Here is a 26,234-nt window from a genome sequence, read left to right as displayed (position 1 = left end):
GGTGCGTGCCCCATCACGTGACCGCAGCGCGGGGCGCGGACTCCTCCCCCCCGCCCCACCCGAACACCGTGACCTCGGGTTCGAGCCCCGCCGCTGCCTGCGCGCGCCCCCTCTGCCCCCCGGCCCCAGCCCCGCCACCAAGGATGTGCTGCAGGCCAGGCCTCGTCACCCAGATGCCTTTATTGGTGCTCAACGCCCTCCTTCCCCCCCGGGGACACTCAGCCTCCCAGGGACACCCACCCCCCTGGGGACACTCACCCTATCGTTCCCCCCAGGGATATCCACACACACTGAGGACACTCGCTCCTCCAGGGACAACCACTCCCCCAGCGACACCCACACCTCCTAGGGACACCTGCTCCCTCTCAGGGACATCCACACCCCTTGGGGACACTCGTTCTCCCCAGGGACACTCGCTCCCCCTGGGGACACTCACATCTCCGGGTGACACTCTCCCCTAGGGACACCGGCTTACTCCCAGGGACACCCACTCACCCTAGGGACACTCGCTCCCCTTGGGGACACCCACACTCTCTGGAGACACTCGCTCCCACTGGGGACACCCACACTTTCGGGTGACACTCTCTCCCCCCTCAGGACACCATCTTCCCCAAAGGGACACCCACTTGCCCCGAGGACACTCGCTCCCCTTGGGGACACCCACACTCCCTGGAGACACTCACTCCTCGCGGGGACCCCCAGTCCCCGGGCCAGCCCCACGTGGGCCGCGACGACCCAGTGGGTGCTGGGGTGCCCCTCTCCACCCCCCTCCCCGGTTCCCCCACGCGCTGGCGGGCGAGGGTCCTGACGTGCTGGCTGGCCACAGACGTGGGTGACGCGGTCATCCCGGCGTGAGCGTGGCCAACGCCTCCTGCATCTTCTGGCGGCAGCGGGCGTAGCGATGGCGCAGTTGGCGCACGTGCTCCTCCTCCTCCCGCTGCAGGATGCGCAAGAAGTTGTGCAGCTCCGGCAAGGTGAAGGCATCCCACTGCGGGCACAGGGGCTGCCATCGCAACCGGGACGTGGGGGGTCCCCACCGCGGCCACCTCCCCCAGGGGGTGAGGGTGCCGGTCCCCTCCCCGTCCCCGCACTCACATTCACCTCCCCGGTCTCGTTCTCCTTCAGGACAAAGCTGAGGACCTTCTCGCTGGGGCCGGCCAACAGCCGCAGCCGCAGAGGCTGCTCATCGTCACCCAGCTTCCGCAGGTACACTGCAACAGTGGCCACACGTCACAGGGGGACACCGCCACGGGGACATCACCACCGTGGGGACACTGCCACTATGGGGATATCACTGCTATGAGGGACACTGCTGGTACAGGGACGCTGCCACCACGGGGAATGTGCCATTATGGAGACATCACCCTGGAGAACATCACTGCCATGTGGGACACCCCCACAGCGGCTGGGGACACTGCCACCAAGGGGGCCGCCACCATAACAAGGATGGTGGCACCAAGGAGATCTGCTGCCCAGGGGAAGCTGCCACTATGCCGACACCACTGCTGAAGAGGACACTACTGTCACAGGGTTGCTGCCACTGTGGGAATGCCACCACCCAGGGGAAACTGCCACCATGGGGACACCACCACCATAGGGACACCACTGTCATGGGGATGATGCCACCCTGGGAATACCACAGCCCAGGGAAAACCTGGACATGGCCACCGCTTTGGGGACACCATTGCCACAGGGATGCTGCCACTGTGGGAATGCCACCACCCAGGGGAAACTGCCACCATGGGGACACCACCACCACAGGGACACCACTGTCATGGGGATGATGCCACCCTGGGAATACTACTGCCCAGGGAAAACCTGGACATGGCCACCGCTTTGGGGACACGACTACCATGGGGACACCACTGCCGCAGGGATGCTGCCACTGTGGGAATGCCACCACTCAGGGGAAATCGCCACCACGGGGACACAGCTACCGCTTTAGGGACACAACCACCATGGGGACACACAGTCATGACGATGCTGTCACCATGGGGATCTGCTACCCAGGGGAATCTGCCACTGTGGGGACGCAACCACTACAGAGAAACCACAGTGGAGGGGATGCTGCCACCCTGGGAATGCCACCATCTGGGAAAACTGCCACCATGGAGACACGGCCACCACTAGGGGACACCACCACCTTGGAGACTCCACTGCCACAGGGAAGCCGCCACCACGGGGACACCCTGGGGTGCTACCTTGCTCATCCTTCTCGGATCTCTCGAAGAGGGCGAACTTGCGGGGGTTGTCGACGACGGTGAACTTGCGGAGGAGGGCGTCGATGACCTCGCTGACGCGGGTGTGCGAGAGGATGTGCAGGTGCTTGACGGTGCCCTTGGGCAGGTAGAAGGACGTGCGGCGCTTCACGCCTTGGGCGCGCGGTCCCGGTCGCAGCGAGGGAGCCCGCTTGGTGGCCGGCACCGAGACGGGGCGCACCAGCTTCAGCTGCACCTTGATGAACCCGGTGTAGGAGCCGTCCTTGTTCTGGGGGACACCGGTTGGGGGATGAGTGGGGCCAGGGCTGGGCAGCACAACCCCCCCGGGCCACGCTGGCCTCCTACCATGCTCATGAAGAGGTTGCTGTTGATCTGGCTGTTGTACTCCTTGATCCGCTGCTCCACCTGCTCCTGGTCCAGCTCTGTCTTCTCCCACTCACTGGGCTCATCCTGCACGACAGCAGCTGCGCTGAGCGGCGCTGTGATCGGGGAGGGGGGACCCGTCTGTCCACGCCGGCGTCCCACCACCCCGCCCCGAAACACCACTGACACGCACGGGCGGTTGCGCGGGGTTGCGTCAGCCCCGCTGGTGCTGAGCTGGGCTGTGCCCGGAAAGCACCGCTGAGCTCATCGCGGCCCCGGGCAGGACAGCAGCCCCACCGCCGGCCACCCCCAAGTCCCTGTCCCCATTCCCAGGGCCCAAGGGACGTGGGAACCCACCCTGAGGACACCTCGGCGCTGGGCGTCCCTTGGCGGCACCCCAGATCAGAGAGGCGTCCCCGAGGCAGAGCGCCGGCAGCCGCCAGCCTGGCACCGCAGCGGGATGGGCGCCCGTGGGAACACCCGGGGCTGGGAGAGCACCCCACCCCTGCCACCCCACTGCAAAGCACCCTGGCTCGGCGTCCCTGACGCTGCACCCACTAATGGCGGTTTACAGGGGGGGGCGATGAGCTGCACGTGTCCCTGCGGTGCCGGGGGTCCCCGACAGCCTCCGCCCGGCACACCGGCACTGCCGGACACCGCGGGGTCCCCGCGGGATGGGGAGGCTGCGAGGGTGCACAGCACCCCCCGACACCCCCCTGTCCCCCCGGGAGCTGCTGCAGCCTCGGCAAAGCCCCGCTCACCCCACTGCGCCCCGCTCGGCCCAGGGGCTCAGCAGCCCCACAGCAGCCCCACCTCGCCCCACAGCAGGACGATGCTCACCCCACACTCGCCCCACAGCAGGATGATGCTCAGCCCCACACTCGCCCCACAGCAGGACGATGCTCACCCCACACTCGCCCCACAGCAGGATGATGCTCAGCCCCACACTCGCCCCACAGCAGGACGATGCTCACCCCACACTCGCCCCACAGCAGGATGATGCTCAGCCCCACACTCGCCCCACAGCAGGACGATGCTCACCCCACACTCGCCCCACAGCAGGATGATGCTCACCCCACACTCGCCCCACAGCAGGGCAATGCTCGGCCCCACACTCGCCCCACAGCAGGACGATGCTCACCCCACACTCGCCCCACAGCAGGATGATGCTCAGCCCCACACTCGCCCCACAGCAGGACAATGCTCAGCCCCACACTCGCCCCACTCCTGCCCCACAGTAGAACCGCCTCACCCCGTGCTTTCCCCACAGTGGGGCAACCACGTCCCCAGCACCAAACCCTCCCCTCCCTGCTCCCAAGCCCTGGGGTGCGCACCCATGACGTCACCGCGTCCCACATGACGTCACCACATCCCCATGACGTCACCAAATTCCCCCATGACGTCACGGCGCGGGAAACCGACCTGCCTGCGTCGCGGGCGGCGGCCGAGGGAGGTGCGGGCGGTGTAGAAGAGCTCGGGCTCGGAGTCGGAGTCCTCCTGGCTGCAGTAGCCGCTGCTGGCCGTGCTGCCCGCCGTGCCCCCCGCGCCGCCCCGCAGCGACAGCGCCGCCCCGGGCACACGGCCGCCCCGGCACCCCCGGCCCCGCGCCTCGGCCCCGCGCCGGCTCTGACCCGCGCCGGCCGCGGGCTGCCCGGTACCGGCCCGGCTCGGCCCGCTATTGCCCCGGCTCGGCCCCGTACCGGCTCGGTTCGGCCCCGTACCGGCTCGGTTCAGCTCGGTATTGGTCCGGTTCAGCCCCGTGCCGGCTCGGGTCCGCCCGGTACTGGCCCGGTTCGGCCCCGTGCCGGCTCGGTTCAGCTCGGTACCGGCCCGAGTGAGCCCCGTACTGGCTCTGTTCAGCCCCGTACCGGCCCGGCTCGGCCCGGTACTAGCCCGGGTCAGCCCCGTGCCGGCTCGGTTCAGCTCGGTAATGGCCCGGTTCTGCACGGTACCGGCTCGGCTCGGCCCGGCACTGTCCCGGTTCAGCTCGGTACCGGCTCGGTTCAGCTCGGTACCGGCTCGGTTTTGCTCTGTCCCGCCCCGGCTCAGCTCAGTCCTTGTCCCGGCGCGGTTCAGCCCGGTCCCGCCTCGGTCCCTGTCCCGGCTCGGCTCGGCCCGGCCCGGAGCCTCCCGGCGCGCCCGCAGTGCCGCCCCGCCCGCAGCCTCGCCCCGCCCGGCCCGGGAATGACGCGGGGGGCGGCGCTGCCGAGAGACCGCCCCGACGGGCACCGGGCGGAGCGGCGCGGAGTGAGCGGCATGGCCCGGCACGGACCGGCATGGCATGGGCTGGCGCTGCCTGGCACAGCACAGCCCGGCACAGTACAGCATGGCATAGCTTGGCATGGCCCGGCACGGCCTGGCACAGCTTGGCAGAGTACAGCCCAGCCTGGCACAGCACAACATGGCATAGCTCGGCACAGCACGGCACAGCCCAGCATGGCACGGCACAGCACAGCACAGCCTGGCATCACACTGCACAGCCTAACCAGGCATAGCCCAGCACGGCACAGCCCAAGATGGCCCAGCCCAGCCCAGCCTGGCTTGGCATGCTATAGCACAACTCAGGCCAGCCAACTATGGCTTGGCACAGCCTGGCATGGCACAGAACAACCTACGCCAGCCCAGCTCGGCTTGGCACAGCTCTGCTTAGCTTGACACTGCCTGGCATGGCACAGCCTGGCATGGATCAGCCTGGCATGGCTCAGCACAGCCTGGGCTGGCCTGGCACAGTGCTGCATGGCACAGCAAAGCCCAGCCTGGGCACAGCTCAGCACAGCCCAGCCTGGATCCATGCAGTGTGGCTCAGCCTGGCAGGACATGGCCTCTTAGGGCACACCATGGCACAGCCACCCCCTGCCCACCGCCTCCCCCGCAGACCCAGGCCAGGTCCTACCACGTTGGTGTCCTTCTCCAGCGCCCGCTCGGTGCCATCGTCCTCGTCGCCGGCGCCCGGGGGGCCGCTGCAGTCCAGCCGCACCAGGGCACGGCACCGGTAGTGGCAGGTGAAGCTGCAGTCTGGGCACAGGGACAGGATGGGGGTCAGCGGGGCCACCCAGCCCGTGGCACCCCAAATCCTGGTGGGGTTTTGTGGTTCCCCCCAGCACTGGGGCACAGCCTCCATCGTCCCTCCATCGTCCGAGCTGTTCACAGAGGCTTTGAGGGATAGAATGAGGGGCAATGGGTGTAAACTGGAGAGGGGCAGATTTAGACTGGACATAAGGAGGGATTTCTTCATGCTGAGGGTGGGGAGGCCCTGGCCCAGGTTGCCCAGAGCAGTGGGGGCTGCCCCATCCCTGGAGGGGTTCAAGGCCAGGTTGGATGGGGCTTGGAGCCCCTGATCCAGTGGGAGGTGTCCCTGCCCATGGCAGGGGTGGGACTGGATGGGCTTTGAGGTCTCTTCCAACCCAAACCATTCCATGATTCTATTCTACGAGTCTACAAGTCCCCAGGCTGCCAGAGAGGCCGAGCTGTGATCTGGGTAAGCTCACAAGGGTACAACCCTGCCAAGAAGTCAGGTACGGCTCCAGAGAGCCTCTGCTTGGAGCCACAGGGACTGTGAGGAGACAGTCCGGACCAAGATGCTAAACCTTGGACCGATATGGTGACCATTTGCCCATGGCAGGGGGTGGAACAGGGTGGGCTTTAAGGTCCTTTCCAACCCAAACTATTCTATGATTCTGGGATATCTAGTGCCTGGTGGGGGTAACCAGGACTGAGATGCCCGCGCCCAGTGCAGGTGCCCAGTACCCAGTATGAGTGCCCGGTGTCCGGATGCCCGTGCCCAGTGCCAGGATCCCCGTGCCAGTGCTGGAATGCCTTCTGCACAGCGCAGGTGACCGGGACGCCCCGTGCCCACTGTGTGTGCCCAGCACCCAGCAGGGGAGCCCTGTGCTAAAATGCCCAATGCCCGGCGTGCGATACCCAGTACCCAGTGGGGGTGCCTGGGGGACCAGTACCCAGCGGGGGATGCCCAGTACTGGGATGCCCAGTGCCCGGCGGGGGTGGTTGGCACTGGGACACCCTCTGCCTGGGGGCAGGTACCAGGATGCCTTGTGTCCGGTGGGGTTGTTGGCGCGGGGATGCCCTGTGCCTGCTGGGGATGCCCGGTACCGGGATGCCCGGTTGTCCCGAGGGAGCGGTACTCACGGCGGCACTGGAGGCTCTTTCTGCCGCCGCCCCAGACGAAGTCCCCGCAGAGGTCGCACCAGGTGTGGAGCCCGCGCCGCCGCGGCTCGAAGCGGTGCCCGGCGCCCGGTGCCGCCGTGAGCCGCGGGTCGGGCAGCGCCCCGGGGCCGGGCCGGCGCGCAGGGCTGATGCGCAGCGCGTTGGTCCGTTCCAGGCGGCCCCGGCCCGTGCGAGGCTCCGGCTGCAGCTCCCGCAGCTCGATCAGCTCCATGGCTCGGCGGGGCGGGGGCCGGCACCGGGCCGGGGCCGGGGCGGGGACCGGGAGGGGCCGCCCCGTCCGGGCACCGCGGGGGAAACTGAGGCAGGGGCGGGGGGAGCCGCCACGGGGTCCCGATCGCATCCCCCGGTCCGACCGCACCTTCCGGTCCCGGTCGCAGCCCGCGGTACCAATCGCATCTTCTGGACCCAGCTGCCGGCGCCGGTCGCAGCCCCGGGTCCCCACCGCAGCCCCCGGTCCTGGCAAGCCCGGCAAGGCAGGAATGAAGCTCCCAGAGCTGCTGCCAGGGAAGGGGGGGGCTCCTGCTCCAGCATCTCTGCTCGCTCCATCACCTCTGCCAGGAGTGGGGCAAGCCTCACTCCGTGCCTCAGTTTCCCGAAGGGAAAGGGGTGTGGAGGAACCTCTGGCAGTGAGTGAGAAGCGTTCCTATTTGGTCCAGCTGCACTGACACGGTTTTCTGCAGCGCTTTGGGGTGTTTTGGGTGTCTCAGGCATCCCATCACAACAGGAGCTGCGCAGTGGCACACGTAACCATTCCCAGCTGCATTCAGACCGAGTCTCCTTCCCGCCAGGAGCTGCTGGGGAGAGGTGGGAATGCACCCCGTGGCACAGCAGGGCACCAGTAAACCCTGCAGGGAGATGCTGGTGGGCAGGGGGCCAAGCGCCCCCCGCTAATGAGAAAGGGAGAAAACCGAACCGTCCCTGCGAAATGGGAGATGGTGAACATCTGAGAAACACGCCTGCTTTCTCAGAGCGAGGTGCTAACCACATCCTCTGCCTCCTCACTCCGCTTTATCGATAAGGCAGCAGAGAGGCCTTCTCACCCCCTTCCCTGCCCTGTTTCTCGTGCCTCGGCCGCAGAGGACTTGGCTCTTTGGGTAACCACAAAGACACTGGGTCTTTTTTGGGGGTGTTCTCTGGGATTTTTGTTATTGTAGAGGAAAAAACGATCACACAATCCCATCTCCAGCTGTGGGGAGGAAGCAGTTTAGCATCTTCAGCTAGGATAAAAAAAAGCAGGAGATGAGGAGCAGGGATGTGGAGAAGGAGGTTTATTGGAGATGGCTGCGTGGCAAGGAGGTGGGAGAGGACAGGCCGAGCCTGGCCAGCAGTGCCCAGGGGTGGGAGCGGGCAGAAGGAGCCTCTGCTGGTTTCTCGACTTTGGTCGCTGGGCAGCACGCAGGGGAACCTTCCCCTCGAAGAGCCACGAGTCAGGTGCCAGTCGGCTTCTCTTACAGGTCAGCCACGCTCCCTGGTGCCTCAGCCATCAGGTTGCAGGCAGCCTTGTGCTTCTGCCAGTGCTGGACCTGGCATGCCCTGCGGAAGGGAAAGCCACCACTCAGCGGCTCTGCTGCAAAGCGGGGTGCCCGCAGCTCAAGCAGGGATGCAGGGGCCACATCCATCCCTGGGGGCAAAGCAGTGACAAGGACAAACCCCAGCACTGCGTTCCTCCAGGTGCTGGAGGGGAGCCGGTATGACCGAGCGTTAGCCCAACAGGGAGGTGGACGCGGCCCCCAGTTGCGGGGGCTGAGAGGGTTTAACGACACGGCTATAACCAGACCTTGCCAGATGGTTTAGCACCAGAGAAGATTTAATTTACTGCCACCGTCCCAGCTGCCACATCCCAGCCTATCACCAGCACCCACAGAGCCACAGACACTTTCCTCCCCGCTCCCACCTCCCCAAGGTGCAGAGGAAGGAGACACTGTCACCACGGAAAACTCAGCCTGTCGCTGCTGTCGGTGCGGGCACAGAGGGCTCAGCACCCCGCAGTGGTGATACAGCACTGACTAGCATCACCTCCACCCGTGTCCCCACAGATCAGCCCCACTGTAAGACTTACGCCCATGGCAAGGGGAGAGCCAGCAGTACTGAGCAGTGGTGGGACCCCTGGCTCCCCTTGGCCCTTCCACAGCATACTCCAGTGAGGTGTGTGGTGCTCTGGGGCACAGGGGACGCGGGGCGTTGGCAGGGCTCCCTTACCGCGTGCAGTACCACTCGTTCCGGCAGCGAGAGCACCGCTTGGTCGCTTCCACGCCACACACCCTGCAGTGGGGCTTGTCAGGAATCAGAGCTTCCATCATCTCCAGGCTGTAGGTCTGTGCCCATCTGCAGCAGGCAGAGAGGGGGGGAGGCTGCTCATGGGAAGCAGCTGACAAGCAGCGAGCTGTCCCCACTGCACCCTGCCACCGAGGGGACACCCCAGACAGTACCACAGACCCCTGCGCCCTCCCAGTGCCGAGTTCCAGCCCCTGCTAATGGGTATACTGGCTCCACTGGGCATCCTGTGTGCATATGCCAGGCCCCTACCTGCGCGCCTGGAGCTTCAGATCCTCCTCAGTGGGGCTGAAGATGTGCTTCACCTGGTGCTTGGCAATAGCCTCCCACTTCCCAGCATTCTTCTTGAAGATGTGGTCCCAGATGACAGGAACCTGGTAAGAGAGGCAGAGAGGGAGGAAGGGGTGCTTGCAGCCAGACTGAACGCACTGTGGTACAGTGGCTTTTGGGGGACAGGGGTGCAGCCACTGTTCCGGAAAGGCAAGTGGAGGCAGCACACGTGGAGGCGAAGGTGCAGGGACTGAGGATGTGCTTTTAGGTACATGGAGGGGACAGATCTGCTCGACAACGAGTGTTCATGTGAAACAAGGCAAAACTTTCAGGGTCTGGTTGGGAGCGAGAGTTCAGCCCTGAGGCCCGGGCTCCTTTAGGGAGAGCCCCGAGACCTCAGCACCCTGCGTGCTGGAAGCAGCTCAAACCCCCTGCTCTGGAGCAGTTTGCCTGAGCAGATTTTTCCACTCGTCACTTCCCCGAAGACCAACAGCCAGGGAAGGGCTAGCCAGCGTGAAAGGGAAAGCACCAGCCAGGAGCAGCATGTGGAGTCCAGACTCTGGAGAAAACGATGCTGCTTCAAACAGCGCTGCCTTCTCCAGTAAAATAAAAATAGCCAGGCCTGGGAGGGGAGGAGGCTGCTCTGGAGGCAGCCAAATGGAAAAAGGCCTTTTCTCAGCTTGGATCAGCGACAGGGATTGAGTTCACCACTTTTTGGACAGAGCAGGGAGCCCACGTGTGTGCTTCCAGCTGGCTCTGCCGGCCCTCCCGCTGGGCTCAGCCCCAGCCCTTGGCGGATGCAGGAGCAGCACCAGCACAAAAGCAGAGCTATGGAAAGGGCAGCAGCCTGGGCGAGGGCTGGACAAGGGCCCTGGCACGGCAGCTGCCTGTCCCTGCCTCACCAATGCACCCGCATCGCGGCACATGGAGTGAATCCATAACCACCTCCGTCCTGCTGCCATCCCCATCCCCAACCGCTCCGCTTGCCAGTCTGCAGCCTTCCCCAGCTCCTGTCCATGCCCTTCAGCTCAACCACAGGCAGCCCTGGCCAGGACACACCGCCTTCCTCCTGGGGCTGGCACAGCACGCTGCCCCTCTGCACAGCCCCAGAGGCTGCTGCCCAACCTACCCATCCGCTCCAGGATGCGGCGTGCAGCCTCCCTGCTCCTCCAGGAGGGCAGAAGAGCCTCTGCTCTCCCACAGTTCTTCTCAGCTGTCTCTTGTGTGCCCAGACACACAGTTTCGCACCGCAATGCACAAGAAGGCGGTTACCACAGCACGGATTAAAACCCCCAAGGACCTCAGGCTGTCTGAAGATCCTCAGGGCCCAACTCCTGAGCCCCACACATCAGCCGGGACCAGTTTGACTGCAGCCTCTGCTACCAGACCTTGGTGTCCCTTGGAACTCAGTGTGCCACGCAGCAAAGATAACGCTTCACTAAGGAGTCCAGAATTCAGCAGCAAAACACTAATAAATGTTAAATAAAGAGTTAATTGTCAAAACAAGCCCAGGGCTGTCTCTGCACCATGCAGCCACCACCCCACGGTCTCAATGCAATCTGGAGGGTTGTTTATAAGCCAGTATTTATGCCTTTCGATGTGACTGCTTGGCCACTGCTGTAGCAGGACAAGGCTCTCGTGTCATCCACGAACTGGCAGTAAGGGTGTAACTGTGAAATGGTGCTTGGCTGCTTTCCCGGGCACCACCTCTCCAGAGCTGAGCTTGGTGGGAGAAGGGGATCAAAGCAGAGTGGCTGGAGAGGTGGTGAAGGAAGAACCACAGGATACCTGCTCTAGGACGAGATCCTTTTTTGGGGGAGCTGGCTCTGTCACTGCAAGGTGGCTCAAAAATCTCTGCATCTCCACCAGGTTGGGGAGCTGGTCAATGAGGACATCTGTCAGGAATGCACGGAGCTGTGGCCACACAGAAGAAAAGAGCAAACAGAGAGGTCAAGACAAAGGAGGCAGAGCTGGGGAAGCAGCATGGCAAGAGCAAAAGATCTGTGCGGTGCTGGCACAGCAATCCATGGAGATCCCACAAGGTGCACTCGCAAACACAAGCTTTGCAGCTGGCCTGGTGACAGACCCCACCGCTCTCCCAACACTGTCTGCTAGGAGTCCACAGAGAAGATGGGAAGAGGTGTCTGGAAGTGCCCAGTGCTGGCAAGATCCTACTCTGTGCCACAAGGCCCATGACCTTTGTGGTGTCGTGTCCTACCTTGAGGAGCTGGCTCTTGTTGAAGCCATCAAAGTGGTATTTGCGCTGGCATTCTGGGCTGAGCAGGAGATTGAGGAGGGCGATCCACACCTGCCCATCGAGTTTGGTCATCTTCACCTGGTCTTCAGGGGGCACCACGTGCCACACACCATTCTCAAACTTCTTGAGCTCACCTGAGGGACAGAACACCACGCAGCTCCAGGGTGAGACAGTACTGCCCAAGGGAAGACAGCTGAGTAGCAGGGACACTGGCCTGTGCTCACTGCCTCTCGGAGGCAGGTCCCTCTGCCTGCCTCCATTTCCTCACCCTTTTGCTCAGCATAGCAGCCTTCTTGGTACTGAGACAATAGAGAGCACAAGAAGCATAAAGAACGGGTATTAAAACAACAGCGCCTTAGCAGGAACCAAAAGATCCCTGAGATATCTCTCTCTGTACTTGGCCAGGAGTGTAGAGCACTAGAAGATGGTTGGGGAGTCGATGCTGCAGCAACCGAGTGCCTGGAGAGGCACGTTTTGGGGTATCAGCCTCACTAATGCCCCCTCTTCCGGATATTCTTCTCTCAGTGAAAGACTGAAGAAGCATGAATAAAACAGAAGTGACAAAACAAGCTCCAGGAGCTACTGTGCAGCTCTGGGGGATGGAGGAGGATGTAACCCTGCATCTGCACAGCCTGGAAATGCCTTTGCACTCTTGTTTCTTTACAGTCTCTCCCTTAGGGCCCTATATCAAATGTCACTCTGACAACCCGAGTGCACAGGCACTGAGAAGGGATGTGTTTCCTGGCCAGAGGAAGGAAGAAAGCTCCCATATCCAGCGGAGCGCCTCTTGTTAGGCACAGCAACACATGCTTCCCAGCACTTCTTCCTCCCCTGTCCCTGCTGTGACCCCCACGGAGCCAGGCTGGGAAGGGAATCATGGGTTCCCACGCCCTAGGACGTTCCCCACTGCTGCTCAAATGCAGGCAGTGGGGAGGCTGAGGAGCTGGGCTGGGAGCACGCCTGGCTGCGGTGCTGACGGCACAGGCGATGGGCACAGCTGGAGCAGAGGCCTTTGGCAAGAGCAAAGGTCACCAACCAACTTCAGGGCAATTTGTTTGCTGCCTGGAAGAGCTCATGAATCATGGAATGGTTTGGGCTGGAAGAGACCTCAAAGCCCACCCAGTCCCACCCCCTGCCATGGGCAGGGACACCTCCCACTGGATCAGGGTCTCCAAGCCCCATCCAACCTGGCCTGGAACCCCTCCAGGGATGGGGCAGCCACCACTGCTCTGGGCAGCCTGGGCCAGGGCCTCCCCACCCTCAGAGGAGAACATTTCTTCCTAAGATCTCAACTCTATCTCCCCTCTTTCAGCTTAAAATTGTCCTTCCTCATCCTCTCCCTGCACTCCCCAATCAAGAGCCCCTCCCCAGCTTTCCTGGAGCCCTTTTCAGTACTGGACGCTGCTCTAAGGTCTCCCCACAGCCTTCTCTTCTCCAGGCTGAACAACCCCAACTCTCTCAGCCTGTCCTTGTACGGGAGGTCCTCCAGCCCTCAGATCATCTTTGTGGCCTCTTCTGGACTGCTCCAACAGCTCCATGTCTTTCCTGTGCTGAAGACTCCAGAACTGAATGCAAGACTCCAGGTGAGCTCTCACGACAGCTCCAGCTCTTAGCACTGTCACAGAAAGGTGTAGACAGGCTGAGACTGACCCTTCGGTCTTTCTGCATCCAGGAAAAGACTCTTCAGAGGGGCAGGAGGGGCTGGCAGAGGTGCTGCGCTCCTGCTCCCATCCTGGCTATGATCAGCTCAGAAGAGACACAGTTGTGCACGAGAATCAGCTTTCGGGTGCAGTGCTGGGTCTCCAGCCCAGCTGTGCTGCAGCTGCTTTGGAGCTGAACAGCTTCACACAGGAAACCCCAGTGAGGAGTGAGGGGGTGAGGCCAGAAGGAGGGTAGAAGGAGAGCAGCTTTCTCCTGCAGCAGACCCCTCAGCAGATGCAGGTCCCAGCACTCCATAACAGCTCCCCAGGTACCAAGGGGCACGGTCCATACCTGCTTCCCAGCAGCTCCAGGGGCAATGCACCACCAGCTGGACAAGGAGGCAGGGCAGGTTGTGGGTGGACAGCATCCGTGTCAGCGCGCTCAGGGGCAGACTGGAGATAAGACAGAAAGGCTGAAATGCCAGACAACTGCCAGGACAGATACAAACCCCACGGGAATCTCAACCGGAGCCCTTGGTGCATGTCCTGTCCTGGATCTGGGCACCTACCTCTCCACCTGATCAGTGATGAACCGCAGCACAGACAGGGCTTTCAGGGAAATCTCAAACTCCATTGACTCTGCCTGCTTCTGCAGCTCCTGTGGAGGGACAAGGACAGTCTTGGGAATTCAGGCCCCATTTCACAGGAGCTGCAGGAAGGCAGCTTGTTGGTTGCGCATCGGTAACCACAGACAGAGGAGGAAACCAGAGCACTGCAAAGTAAACTCTGCTTCTCCTGCCTGCTTGCCAGGGCAGCCACGGAAGTGCCTGCAGCCCACTGTTGTTCGTCCCTCATCTCCTGACCCCCAACACATCACTGGGGGCTACCAGCAGCAGCGCCCCTGCACAGGGACACCCCTGAAAGGGGCCAGTCCCATACCGCTCCTGTCTCTCCTTCCGGGATCATTGTACAGCCCACGGCCTGTCAAAGATATGTGAGATTGAGGAGGATTGCTGCATGGTCAGCAGAAAAAACGGAGGAGGAGAGGGAAACTTGGCCCTGGCGCAGCTGAGGTACTGCATCCACTTCTCCTGCATCTGCCTCTTCCTTCCAGCTCACATACAGCCAGCTAGAACATCGGCCCGGGGTTATCCCAGCCTGCAGCTATGCCACGTGCTCCAGCCTCCCGGCCTCCTTCCCTTCTTAGGCAGTGTAGACACCCCGTTCATGGCCCACGCGCTCAGGCTACAGCCTGACCACCCCCTGACTCAGCCTCTTTTGAGACCATCGGGACGGGTACGCTGAGAGGCGCCAAGTCCCGCTCCCTGGGCCAGGCAAAGCTTCTCCTTTCCAGTCCCAGATGCTCAGCAGCTCACATCCTTGTGTGCAAAGCACTGACCTCAGCAACTTCTATTCCTCTGAAGTGCTGCTGCAACTGTTCCTTTCCAAATTCCTGCGGTAAGAAGTGCTGCGCTCCCCATGATGGTGCCTCACACACTACTAAGACAGCGGTTTGGGCTCTCCTCTCCCACCTCCCTCTCCGAACTCCCTCAGTGAGGCTGTTTCCTACAGCTCCTGGTGGTATGCAGACCTCACCTCTGCTACCTTCAGGCAGGGATTACCTCTGCCTGTGGCTCTGGTCCTGCTCTAGAGGTTGCCACCATACACAGTCACAAAGGACATCAGGATTCACAACACAGAGGAGGGCAGGAACAGCTTTTTGTAGAGATTATTGTACGTAGAGTCAGGAGCGGCTGGAATGAATCAGAGGAAACCAGGCTCCATGGGAGATGAGGGCTTTTTAGAACACTATTGGCTAGAAAAGGTCGTTTCTTTTTAACTTAAGCCATGACAAAGCACTAACAGAGGCACCCCTTCCCCTCCGCAGCTGGGAAAACATTTCCTGGAGAACATCCCTATTGTGCTCTGGAGCCCTCCACTTCCTTCCCTTTTCTGGAAGAGAAGCATGTGCTCGGGCTACAAGCCAAAGGACGGAGGCGATGCGGGGAGGCACAGCTGAGCTCACAGGCTATCGCTTTAACCCCATTTCTCCAGACACTTCGTAATGTGCACAGTTTAAGGAGAAAACTCAAGGTGCTGAGAAGCACCAGAAGCAAAGGGAACTCCCACACCAGGAAGGGGTGTGTGGCAGCACCTGACTGGGAAGAGCTCTGGGCTCGCTGCTGGCCCAATCCTGCACAGAGAGGAGGTGTTTCTCAGAGAGCTGAGGAAGCTCAGGGGTAAACAGGACAATTCCTAGTTGTATCGTGCATTGATTCAGGGAAGGATCCCTCTCATGGTTGACCCTGGCTGGCTCCAGTGGCAGCGTGAGCCAAGATGGTTTCAGGAGCTCCAGGCAGACATACCCACACAGCTTTTAAGAGCAATGGCAAATGGCCAACCCACCCCAAGCTGAGTATTTTGTCTATCAGCTCTTCAGTATCCTCCCCCTCAGAGCTCTGACCATGTCCTGCAGGAAGCTTCGAGCTGGCACTGTCACGAGAGAGGGCGGAAGCGTGGCAGTGGGGTGGAGGGAGGTGGATACAGCCACTGGCCCAGCTGAGCCGCTGGTGTGGATGAACGACAGCACCACACGCCCTTCAAGATGGGTGGGAGGTGCAGCCAAGGGGTTCTCCATGGGAAAGCTTCTCTGAGCGTCTTCAGGCTTCCCACCTCCTCCATTACACGTGTCCCCACTGAGCTACAGGATCTTCTCCTCACCTGCATGGACGAGGGGGTGGCCAGATCCTCAGGACGAAACTTCACCGGGGTCGCTGTCTGTCCATTGGTGCTCCGAGCTGCAAGCAGGGTCAGTTTTCGGTGGCAATAATCAATTAAATCCAGAATGCTGTCCTCCGCTGACTCGCAAACCTCCTTCACGACAACAAGAGTTTCACAGAGGGCCATCCCCAATAACCCTGGCTTTCCAGCCTCCAGGGCCTTGACACTGAAAAAAGCTGAACCGCCTCTTACCTTGTAAAAAAACACTGTCTCCAAGAGGTTGATGATGGAGGCTTCGTGATGCAGCTGCGGGAGGAAAACAGCAAGAGTGAGGTAACAGTGGAATGATCACCAGCACTGAGGACACAGGCAATGGACTGGGAAAAAGGCTCTTTAAGGAGCTGTTTATATCATTTTGGCCAAATCCAGGTGATGTGATCTTTAAACCAACTCCAGTTCATATTAATATTTATGCTAACACGCTTGGGCCACTACAACTCACTGATAGGGAACCACCTTTCCCAGCAGGCAAGGCTTTTCAGGGCTCTGTCTCTGGGCTCCAGTGACAGAACCACAGTCCTTGGGCAAGCTGCAGCCCCTGGCGCGGGCACAGAGCAGCTGCTCAAGGTGGAACAGTGCTCAGCTCGGCTGTGCTGCTGTCACTCCCCTCGGACTGGGACAGTCAGCCTTGTCCTGAGACTGGGAACCAGGAGGTAACTGCCTCAAGGCAATACTGCAGACAAATGGTTGACCAGGGTGTCACAGCAAGGTGTTATCCTGGCCAGAAAGCAAGCTAAAACTTGCAAGCCTCGGACAGACTTCCTTTAAGTCAAGTACTACATCCTTCCGCAGGGAAGCCAAGTTCCCCAGATCGCTCCCAGGCCAAGAATGGCCCAAGGGACCATGGCTGCCAACGGCTCAGTAAAAAAAAAGGTAAGTTTTTCTTAACCCAGAGGCACGTAACCTCAGAGAGCCCCTGGTTAGAGGGGCCAAACAGTGCTTAAAGTGGGGCAAATACCCCTGGGGTGTCACTGCCTGGGAGTGAGGGCAGCATGGAGTCACTGGGAGCTGCAAATCAGGAGCACAGCTGCCTCCATGAGTGGCTTTTCCTGCATCAAGCAGCTCTGGGAAGCCCCTGCGCAGGATTAGGCAGGGGTGCAGCATCCCACAGAGCTGAGTTCCCCAGGAGTGGGTCCCTGTCCCTTCTGGGGGCAAGTACATGGGCTTGTCACTCACAGCTTTGGCAAACCAGGTGCTTCCTGCTGTCCATTGCAGCTTCTCAGCCCAGTGAGATGCAAAACCCCAGCTCCGAGATCTTCAGGGTGAGATTTATTTTTAAGCAGAGTAGTGCCCGCCCGATTTCCAGGCTCACTCCCACTTCCCTCTCTACTCACCACCACGTAAATGGGGAAAGTGCTTCTCGGCTTGAAGTCCTCCAGCCGGCACAGCACGGGAAAGATCTTGTGCTTCCAGATCTCCACAGAGATCAGCTCCCCAACGAGAACAGGAATCTAGACAGGGAAGAGACGGGGAGCGAAGCCGTTCAGAGTGCCGGAGTGGGAACCAGCTTTATTGCTATTGCTCAGCTCCACGGACTTCAGAGTCACCCCGAGGAAGAGGGTGGCCTTGGGGCACAGTCTGTATTCACCCAGCTCAGAGATCAACAGCTTTTCCCCAGCAGATGAGAGGGCAGAGAGAGCTCCTGGGGTTGCAAAGGGGGAAGATGAGCCCAAGGAACTGGGCAGGCCCAGGGCAGCACACATCCTGGAACATCTGGGGGCTGGGACACCTCAGGTGGGGGGCAGAGAACCACAGCCAGAGGGGTTGGTGCACAAAAGAGACCAAAATAACCTTGAGAGAAGAACCAGAGACCAACAAGCACAAATACCACAGCTTGACTTTTAATTTTTTAAAAAGCAACACTAGCAAACCCCCAGTCAAACACTTTTGCTGGAGATACAGTAGATTCTTCACCATTTTATTCCAAAATGCAGGCTGTCCACAGGACAACCCCTGCTCAAGGCTGAAGGTCCAGTACGGTATCACCCTGCACCCCAGGAGGCTCACCTTGGTGTAGGTGACCAGCAGCTCGGTGAGGAGCTGCTCCTCGCCTGTGGATGCGCTCAGGATGGCATGCATGTTGAGCTTCTCCACGCACTCGTGCTGCTGAAGCCATCTGTGAGGCAGCCAGCAAGGACATCAGTGCCAGAGACCGCTGGCCACAGGCTTCAGGGCTCCCCACCGAGGGAAACCTGCTCCCGGCACCTCAATCCCCAGGAAATGCCCCAAGCCTTCGAGGCACCCCTAATCACCTCGCTATCCCCTCGCCTGCACTCCCCAGAGCAGCAGCTCCGTCCTTACTGCCCTCTTGCCTGCTCCCAGCAACAGTCATCACAAGGCATCCTACTGGGGACACCCAAAACCCAAGTCTCTCTTCTCCATCACCCCTACACATATAGACCCTCCACGGACATCCTATCCCAAGTCTGGACCTTTCCTTGCCTCTTCACCCCACAAGGAGCCTCCTCTCTCTCCCAGGGGGCCTCAAGAATTAAGGACCAGAGTCTCTGGGGAGGCTCCAAACCAGGTTCCCCCACCTCATGCAGCCCCTTCTTTGCACTCCCCCTCAGGAGCCCCAGAGATGTCCCAGCTCTGAACCCTCCTTTTTCTCCCTGGGGACGCTGACTAAGGACGCTTCTCAGCTCTCACCCAACTTTGACCTTCTGGGGTCACCTCAAAACCAGGGCCCCTCCTCTCTCCCCTGGACCTTCCGTGGATGCCCAGTCCTCCAGACGTGGGACCCCTCTTTACCCCTAGCCTGAGTCTTCAAGGACGCTCCAAACCAGGTCCCTCCACCTCACATGACCCCTTCTTTGCGCTCCCCCTTAGCAGCCACAGGGATGTCCCAGCTCCGGACCCTTCTCCTTCCCCCAGGGGGGCTGCAGGACCGGAGTTCCTCCTCTCTGCCGACCCCACCTTGGCCCTCTGGGTCACCTCAAAACCGGGGCCCCTCCTCTCCCACAGACCTTCCGTGGCTGTCCAGCCCCCCAGGTGTAGGACCCTTCTCTACCCCCACCCAGAGCCCCTGGGGAGGCCCCAAACCGCATCCCAAAGCCCCCGGGGAGGCCTCAACTCGCGTCCCCGCCTCACGCAGCCCCTTCGCCGCGCTCAGCGCCCCCGGAGGCCCCCAGATCTACACCCTCCTGCCCCCACCCCGCGGGGTCCTTTCCTCGCTCTTCCCCCTCGACCGCCCCACAACGCGGCCGCACCCCTCCAGACGCCGTTTCCCCCCTCTCCCCGCACCTCTGCCCGCCGGTGTCCCGCAGCTCCGTGCCCCGCAGCGCCCGCACCAGCGCCTCGGCCTCGCCGGGCAGCAGCGGCGCACCGGCCGCCATAGCGTCAGCGTCTCTATGGCAACAGACAACGCTTCCGGCGCTTGTGGAGACATAGAGGTGGGTCCGCGGGCTAGAGCGGCGCCCAGGGAATCTGTCGCCTCTAGCGGCGTGGAGGCCTCCGCAAGAAAAGGTGGCGCAGCGCAGCCTCTGCCACCCCCTGGCGGCAGGAGGAGCAAAAGCATCCGGCGGGGACAGCGGGGTCATCGCGTTTTTAGGGGGTGGGGACAGTTTTTAGGGGAGTTGTACGGGGAACACGGCGCCCCCCCGGCATCCCCGCCGTCACTTCCAGCACACGATGATGTTGGGGTCGTTCTCCAGCCGCTCATCCAGCTCCTTGTAGCTCATGCCTGGCGGGGAAGGCAGCGAGGTGTCAGTGGGCCCCCCAGTCCCTGGCACCACAGCCTTGGAAGCCCAGTCCAGCCCGCAGCCCCGTCTCCCTGCGGTGGGAAGGCTCCCCAAAGAGGCGAGGGAGACCCCAAAACCAGCGCCCAGCGCTCCCATCAGTCCCGAGAGCCGCGAGGAGGAGCCCCATTGCTCACCGGTCTTGCAGCAGATCTCATCGTAGCTGTGGCAGCCTGTGTACAGCCGGGCCGGGTGGCTCCGCTCGTCCCGCGTGACCTTGACCGGGTACTTCTGGAGGCGCCGGATAAGGCCCTTCATCAAGCCAAACTGGATGAGCCTCCTGTGGATGAGGAGGGAAGAGTTGGAGACCGCGACACCAAGGCCACAAACAGCCCAGCTCCTCCATTTCCTTCTGCTGCCTCAGTTTCCCCACCTACAGATGCAAGGGTCAAGTACTCATCCCCAACATAAGAAGGCTATGGAACTCCTGGAATGTATCCAGCAGAGTCTAAGGAGAGGATCTGAGGGCTGGAGCAGCGCTATGAGGACAGGCTGAGAGAGCTGGGGTTGTTCAGCCTGGAGAAGAGAAGGCTCTGGGGAAACCTCTCTTTAGCTTCCAGTACTGAAAGGGGCTCCACAAAAGTTGGGGAGGGACTTTTTCCAAGGGCCTGGAGCAATAGGACAAGGGGGAATGGCTTTAAATGAGAAGGGGGAAGATTTAGATTAGACATTAGGAAGAAATTCTTCATGATGAGGGTGGGGAGGCCCTGGCCCAGGTTGCCCAGAGCAGTGCCCATCCCTGAAGGGGTTCCAGGCCAGGTTGGATGGGGCTTGGAGCCCCTGAGCCAGTGGGAGGTGTCCCTGCCCACGGCAGGGGGTTGGAACTGGATGGGCTTTAAGGTCTCTTCCAACCCAATCCTCCCATGACTCTATGATTCTCCCTCCTCCACCCCCAGTGTCACCGCCACCTGTTCCCACCTCTCATCCACCCTCTGGAGCTGCAGGGTGTAGCGGGAGATGAGGTCTCGCACCGTCGTGCCAGGGCTCAGCCCACAGTACAGCTGGAAGACGTCCCTCAGGCTGGCTCGCTTGTGCCCTGCGGGGAACAGCCACCAGTGAGCCGCCCTCTCCCTCTGCCCCTGCCGGCAGCCCAGCGCCGGGGCACCGTACCCTGTTTGGTGATGTAGGACAGACACTCCTCCTGGAGACACTTGTCATCCACCAGGTCCTGGACCTTCGGCGTGGTGCAGTAGACGTTGGAGTACTGGAGGGGAAGGGAAAAACAGCTCCGCTCAGTAACTGCACTGAGAGACAGACCCGAACTCCGTTGTCCCCCCCACACGGCCACCATGACGGCGCTGCCGCTGCTGCTGCTTGAATCCCGCTCACGACCCCAAACTCTGCAGCCTGACCCACCTGGAGTATGGAGACGAGCGTAACGACCCCGTAGTACCTGCAGAGGAACAGGGAAATGTGAGCGACTGCCTGTGCCACCCCCACCGTCCCCCCCGTGGCCGGGCTGGGCCCCCACCGTCCCCCCACGGCCGGGCTGGGCCCCTCCCACACACTCACAGCAGGTTTTGCACCGCAATCCGCACCAAGTTCAGCTCCACGTCTGCTTCTGCAGAAATCTTCTGGACGTGTCGAAAGCCATCAATGTAGGGCAGGATCTAGGAGGAAAGGAAGCAAGAGTTGGAAAGGGAGAGAGTAGAGAGGCCCAAAGCATCACCCTAAAGCCCACAAAAGCTCTCCCATGTCTGGGAGGACGCTGGGACAGGAAAGGCTCTGATCCCAGCAGCACTTTATCCTCTTGTTGGGTGAACACGTTGCTCGCAGGCCTGCACACAGAGACAACATAGCACCAAACCCTGCTCATTAACGCAGTGATTTCCGGAACAGCCTCCCCTCCGCCTCTGGGCAGGCTGGGAACAGAGCCTGCCCAAAGTGTCCTACCCCTGGTAAAGCACACGGACCTGCTGTGTGGTTAGATCCCACTGGGAGTTGAAGAAGTCATCCTTCTCTTGAGTGAAGACAGGGACATCGTATTCCTGCACAATGGGGGGGTCCGGGCGCTGCTCGATCACCTTCAGGTGGATGGTGTTGGACTCATCTGCCCAGGAAAAGCAGAGGGCTTAATTCTCACATAAACCTCCCTCAGGGCTTAATTCTCACATAAACCTCTGCTCCCTCGGGAGCTTGTGGCTCTCAGTCCCATGGCACCACCGAGAGGTGTCTGTGTCCCATAACCCCAGCCCTCCTGGCCCTTTGAGCCACCCAAGGCACGGCTGGCTTGGACACCCTCCAGCTCCAAGCGCAGACCAGCAAGGAACTGCCAGGAGCCGTGTGGGCAGAGCCGACGGGAGCAGGCGATGCCCCAGGCTCCCAGACCCGCTCCTGTGCTCGCTGCCGTACCTATGGGCAAAGTGCACTTCCCCTTGGCATTCAGATCCTCCAACAGGATGGTCATGATGGGAACCAGCTTCTGTTTACTCTCCTCATTGGAAATGAAGCCGCTTTCCAGCTAAAGAGAGCAAAAAATCGAGTTAGCTCATCCTGAAAGGAGGTAGGACATCCCAAGTCTCTGATCCCATCCTTCCCTTCAACTTCAAATGATCCCAGCACAATGACAGAATAATGGAATGGTTTGGGTTGGAAGGGATCTTAAAGCCCATGCAGTTCCAGCTCTGTGCCATGGGAGGGGACACCTCCTAGTGGATCAGGCTGCTCAGGACCTCATCCAACCGGGCCTTGAACACCTCCAGGGATGGATATACAAGCCCTTCCTTGCTGTAAACCTGGCCCCTACTCCAGCAATGCCCAGCGACCCACAACACGTGCCAGGACGCCAGTGGCTCTGTGTGGTGGGTTGTGAGGCAGCCGGCCTCTGCTCGCGTCAGCTCGCGCCCCACCTCGAGGGTGGTGAGGTAGCCAGCCAGCTTCTTCACGATGGGCTCCAGTGCACAGGCCTTGGCTCTGGCGTCACACACGAATCCCAAGTTGAAGAGCAGAGCGTTTCGGCTGTATTTCTTGTGCTCGATACAGACGGGGCAGCCGATTAGCTTCTTTTCCATGGCCGTCCTGCAGGGGAGACACATACAACATGCACCTGCGCCCTCGGGGAGGTCTGAGCCCCACACTAGGCTCGCTCCCAGCTGGCTCTGACAGCAGGGCCTTCTCTGCTAAACGGGGAAAATGATTTTTAATCCCCAAATGCTCAGACTGAAGAAGCAGGGGAAAAAAAGAGGCAACTAACAGAAAAGAGGCTCCTTTTAAAACCAGCACAACTCTCAAGACTCGTTTGACCTGCCTGGATTTGAGGCTGACAGAAAAATACGCGCAGCCCCAGCCACCATCTGGTACCCAGATCCCTGCACGGGCAACTGGGGGTCACGATGGTCCTGTTGAGGCTGGGACACATACCCCACAAGCCCAGCGCTGCGCCAGAGCCCCCGGGAGCCCAGCGCTGTCAGCCCACACTGTCGCATCCCCGAGCTGGCAGAGACCGGCCCAGCCGCGGCAAGGACAGCGGATCCCCCATCCCCGGGGGAAGGGCGGGCGGCTGCCGGCACTCACACAGTGATCAGCTTGTTCTGCAGTTCGGGCTTCGTGATGACGTACACCTGGATGGTGTCGAAGAGTTCCCGAGAGATGAAATCCTCGGGGACCTGCAGGGACAGGGGGACACGGTCCAGCCCCACCCGCCTGCCCAGCCCCGGTGACCCGTTCCCGCCTCTAAGCACCCCCGTGCCAGGCAAACGGCACCGGCCCCGCCGGGCGCTCTCAGGGCCCCGGCCCCGCCGGGTGCTCCCAGGCCGCGCTTCTCGCCGCTCCCCGCGCACCTGGTAGGTGATCTTGGGCCCCAGCGTGGGGTGGAACTCGCTGAAGAAGACACACTCGATTCTGCCGCCCATGGCGCCCAAAAAGGGTCCGGCGGGGGGGAAGCCCTCGGACCGCGCGCAGAGAGCCCAACCGGCCACCGTAGCGCCCGTCGCCGCACAGTGACGTTACACGGACGCGCCGGAAGGTGGGTTCTGGCTCTGAGTGCCGCGCGGCTCAGCCAATCAACGTTGGCTTCTCGTGAGGGGGCGTGGCCTGGCACACCGGACTAGCGCGGCTCAGCCAATCAGAGCTGGAACCGGCGGAGGGGGCGGGAACTACCGCTGAGTGACAGCGCAGCTCAGCCAGTCAGTGTTGCCAGCAGTGACAGAAGGCGGGGCCTGACGCTTGACGGATCAGCCAATCAGCATTGGCACCGGCTGAGGGCCAATCGGAGGCCTTGCGGCGCGGCGGCGGCGGCGCTGCCCCCCCCCGGCTCCGCCATGGCCCTGACGGCCGAGACCGAGTCCCGGCTTTACCGGTCGCTCCGCGCCGCCGCCGGCGCCGCCGCCCACCTCGTGGCGCTGGGCTTCCCCAGCGCCGTGGCCGTGCTGGCGCGGCCCGGGTCCAGTGAGTGCCGGGGGGGGACCGGGAGCGGGGGGAGCGGGCGGGAGCGGGCCCCGAGCTGAGCGCTGCCCTTGCCTTGCAGGCCTCTTCTCCTGGCACCCGCTGCTCATGGCCCTCGCGGTAAGTCCCACCGGCACGGGAGGGGGCGGGGACCGAGCCCCTCCGCTTCCACTGCGGGGCGGGAGCCCCGGGAGCATCAGCCCCGCTGCCGGCTCCGCCCCGGGAGGCTGAGCCTCGCTGCCGGTTCTGTCCCGGGATGCTGAGTCCTGGGAAGCAGAGCCCTGGGAAGCGAGAGGCCGAGGCCTGGGGAGCGGAGCCCCGAGAGACTGAGCCCTGGGAAGTGGGAGGCTGAGCCCTGCCGGTTCTGTCCCGGGATTCTGAGTCGCGGGCAGCGGAGCCCTGAAGGGTGAGAGGTGGAGCCCCGGGAAGCGGAGCCCCGGGAAGGGAGAGGCTGAGCCCTAAGAATTAGCGCCCCGGTGCTGGTTCTACCCGGGCTGGTGCCGATCCCCCTGCCCTCTGTCTCCCAGTTCTCATTCCTGATGACAGAAGCTCTGCTGATATTCTCGCCGGAGACATCGCTGCTCCGTTCCTTCTCACGCAAAGTGAAAGTGCGGGCGCACTGGGCCCTGCAGCTGCTCGCCCTGCTCTGTGCCCTCCTGGGCTTGGGCATCATCACCTACAACAAGCACCTGAACGGCAAAGCGCACTTTGTCACCTGGCATGGGCTGACGGGGCTGCTGGCTGTGCTGTACACCGGGGCGCAGTGCGCAGGGGGGCTGCTCCTGCTCTACCCCAAGCTGATGAAGAACTGGACGCTGGCCAAGCTGAAGCTGTACCACGCCACCTCGGGGCTCGTCGGCTACCTACTGGGCTGTGCCAGCCTGATGCTGGGCATGTGTTCCTTGTGGTTCACCGCCTCAGTGACCGGTGTCTCCTGGTACCTCGCCATGCTGTGTCCCCTGCTTACCAGCCTGGTGATCATGAACCAGGTGAGCAACGCTTACCTGTACCGCAAGAGGAGCCAGCACTGAGGGCCCGGCATGGATCTGAACTTCCTCGGTGTGAGCCAGTGAGGCCGGGGCTCGCTCCCCCAGGGCTCTCCTGCTCACACAGAGTCTCCTCAGAACTAGATTTCTACCTACTTGTTTCTCATTAGTCCTGGATTATCCGTAGTGTCTCGTTCCCAGAGCGGCTACCATGTGTGTGACACCGAGCAGGCAGGAGCTGCCTGGCTCGTCCCTGCCTTGGTGGGGACATTTCCCACCACAGGTGACGCTGCTGATCCTGCAGCATCTTGGTGCTCGGTGCTGGGAATGGGAGAGTTCTCTCAGGATTCCTGTTCCTTTTCCCTTCCCTCGCCACCCAGGGCTGCTTTGCAGCAGGCAGGCCAGGAGCTGTCGCCTTCCTGGGGAGGAGGGCAAGGAGTTCCTGCTCGGGCACCGCGCTGCCCTGTCTGGCACGAAGGCAGCTTGGGCACAGTTGTGGCTTCAGCCTGGCTGAAGTGGGGTAGCCTCAGCCAAGGTGTCCACCCCCACAGCACAGCTCCGCACAGGGACATGGCGGGGGGGGCTCCCCGAGACCGGTACAGTCAGTTGTAGATCTGGCCACGCACAAATCCTTCCCACGGGCTGGGACAGCAAAGCTTCAGCCTTGTGGGAGATGGGGATGCATTTTACAGAGCAAGTTATGGAGCTGGGTTACAAACCATCAGCCCGTGAAGGCGTTTTGTCCTGCTAAGGGGCACAGGGAACAGCACGAGCACAGAGAGGAACCAGGGCTTGGGATGAGCCTTTGAGCCGGCCTCCAAAACAGCCCTTGGCAAGGCAGAACGCAGCCTTCTCGCTCGCCAGCACAAGAACCTGCCTTCCAGCCCGCTTGCCGTCAGGGCAGCCGGCACCGCGAGGCTCTGTCTGCTGCAGCAGCCCCTCCTCAGCACATATCCTGCTCTCAGCAAGGCTGGAGAACTGGGAGCGGCTCCCAGGCTGGGAAATTCCTCTGTATCCAGAGCTTTTATTCAATAAACGTTTCAGGCAGCTACAGTGCAACAAGCCCTGTTTAGTGCCCGGGGAAGGGCTTTTGGGGTGCAGCCATTTTTCCCACCTCTTCCTGCTTGCCCGGGGTCTCT

General features: G+C 61.7%; 4 protein-coding genes across 6 annotated transcripts; 1 reads left to right on the top strand and 3 right to left on the bottom strand.

The window, feature by feature from the left end:
* Window positions 1–157: 157 nt before the first annotated feature.
* Window positions 158–7,130, bottom strand: RASSF1 (Ras association domain family member 1). 2 transcript variants are annotated; one of them, XM_054076905.1, is made up of 6 exons: window positions 6,729–7,130; window positions 5,476–5,597; window positions 2,565–2,669; window positions 2,202–2,487; window positions 1,096–1,211; window positions 158–988 (listed from the first exon to the last, which is right to left on the bottom strand). In XM_054076905.1, exons 1-6 carry the CDS (start codon window positions 7,105–7,107, stop codon window positions 842–844), a joined length of 1,155 nt encoding a protein of 384 aa, XP_053932880.1. In that variant the 5' UTR covers window positions 7,108–7,130; the 3' UTR covers window positions 158–841. The 2 variants fall into 2 exon arrangements, with proteins under 2 accessions (XP_053932880.1, XP_053932879.1); XM_054076904.1 differs by lacking the exons at window positions 5,476–5,597; window positions 6,729–7,130 and adding an exon at window positions 4,005–5,427.
* Window positions 7,131–8,030: 900 nt separating this feature from the next.
* Window positions 8,031–19,528, bottom strand: ZMYND10 (zinc finger MYND-type containing 10). The gene is made up of 12 exons (XM_009569377.2): window positions 19,233–19,528; window positions 17,997–18,105; window positions 17,324–17,440; window positions 16,182–16,235; window positions 15,930–16,082; window positions 13,778–13,866; window positions 13,561–13,661; window positions 11,530–11,702; window positions 11,100–11,225; window positions 9,294–9,415; window positions 8,967–9,092; window positions 8,031–8,300 (listed from the first exon to the last, which is right to left on the bottom strand). Exons 1-12 carry the CDS (start codon window positions 19,526–19,528, stop codon window positions 8,216–8,218), a joined length of 1,551 nt encoding a protein of 516 aa, XP_009567672.2. The 3' UTR covers window positions 8,031–8,215.
* NPRL2 (NPR2 like, GATOR1 complex subunit) lies at window positions 19,466–23,680 on the bottom strand. The gene is made up of 11 exons (XM_054076815.1): window positions 23,506–23,680; window positions 23,240–23,331; window positions 22,576–22,744; window positions 22,079–22,187; window positions 21,640–21,776; window positions 21,239–21,336; window positions 21,083–21,119; window positions 20,837–20,930; window positions 20,645–20,762; window positions 19,864–20,006; window positions 19,466–19,671 (listed from the first exon to the last, which is right to left on the bottom strand). The coding sequence occupies exons 1-11, from the start codon at window positions 23,575–23,577 to the stop codon at window positions 19,604–19,606; spliced, it is 1,137 nt and encodes a 378-aa protein (XP_053932790.1). The 5' UTR covers window positions 23,578–23,680; the 3' UTR covers window positions 19,466–19,603.
* Window positions 23,681–23,930: 250 nt separating this feature from the next.
* On the top strand, window positions 23,931–26,174 carry LOC104066720 (transmembrane reductase CYB561D2). Of its 2 annotated transcripts, none has more exons than XM_054076816.1 (3): window positions 23,931–24,112; window positions 24,192–24,229; window positions 24,637–26,174. In XM_054076816.1, the coding sequence occupies exons 1-3, from the start codon at window positions 23,986–23,988 to the stop codon at window positions 25,138–25,140; spliced, it is 669 nt and encodes a 222-aa protein (XP_053932791.1). In that variant the 5' UTR covers window positions 23,931–23,985; the 3' UTR covers window positions 25,141–26,174. The 2 variants fall into 2 exon arrangements, with proteins under 2 accessions (XP_053932791.1, XP_053932792.1); XM_054076817.1 differs by having other exon boundaries at window positions 24,192–24,273; window positions 24,579–26,174.
* Window positions 26,175–26,234: the final 60 nt, after the last annotated feature.

Source organism: Cuculus canorus, chromosome 11, assembly GCF_017976375.1.
Source record: "Cuculus canorus isolate bCucCan1 chromosome 11, bCucCan1.pri, whole genome shotgun sequence".
Lineage (NCBI taxonomy): Eukaryota > Metazoa > Chordata > Aves > Cuculiformes > Cuculidae > Cuculus > Cuculus canorus.
This window is presented reverse-complemented; position numbering and strand designations above follow the sequence as displayed.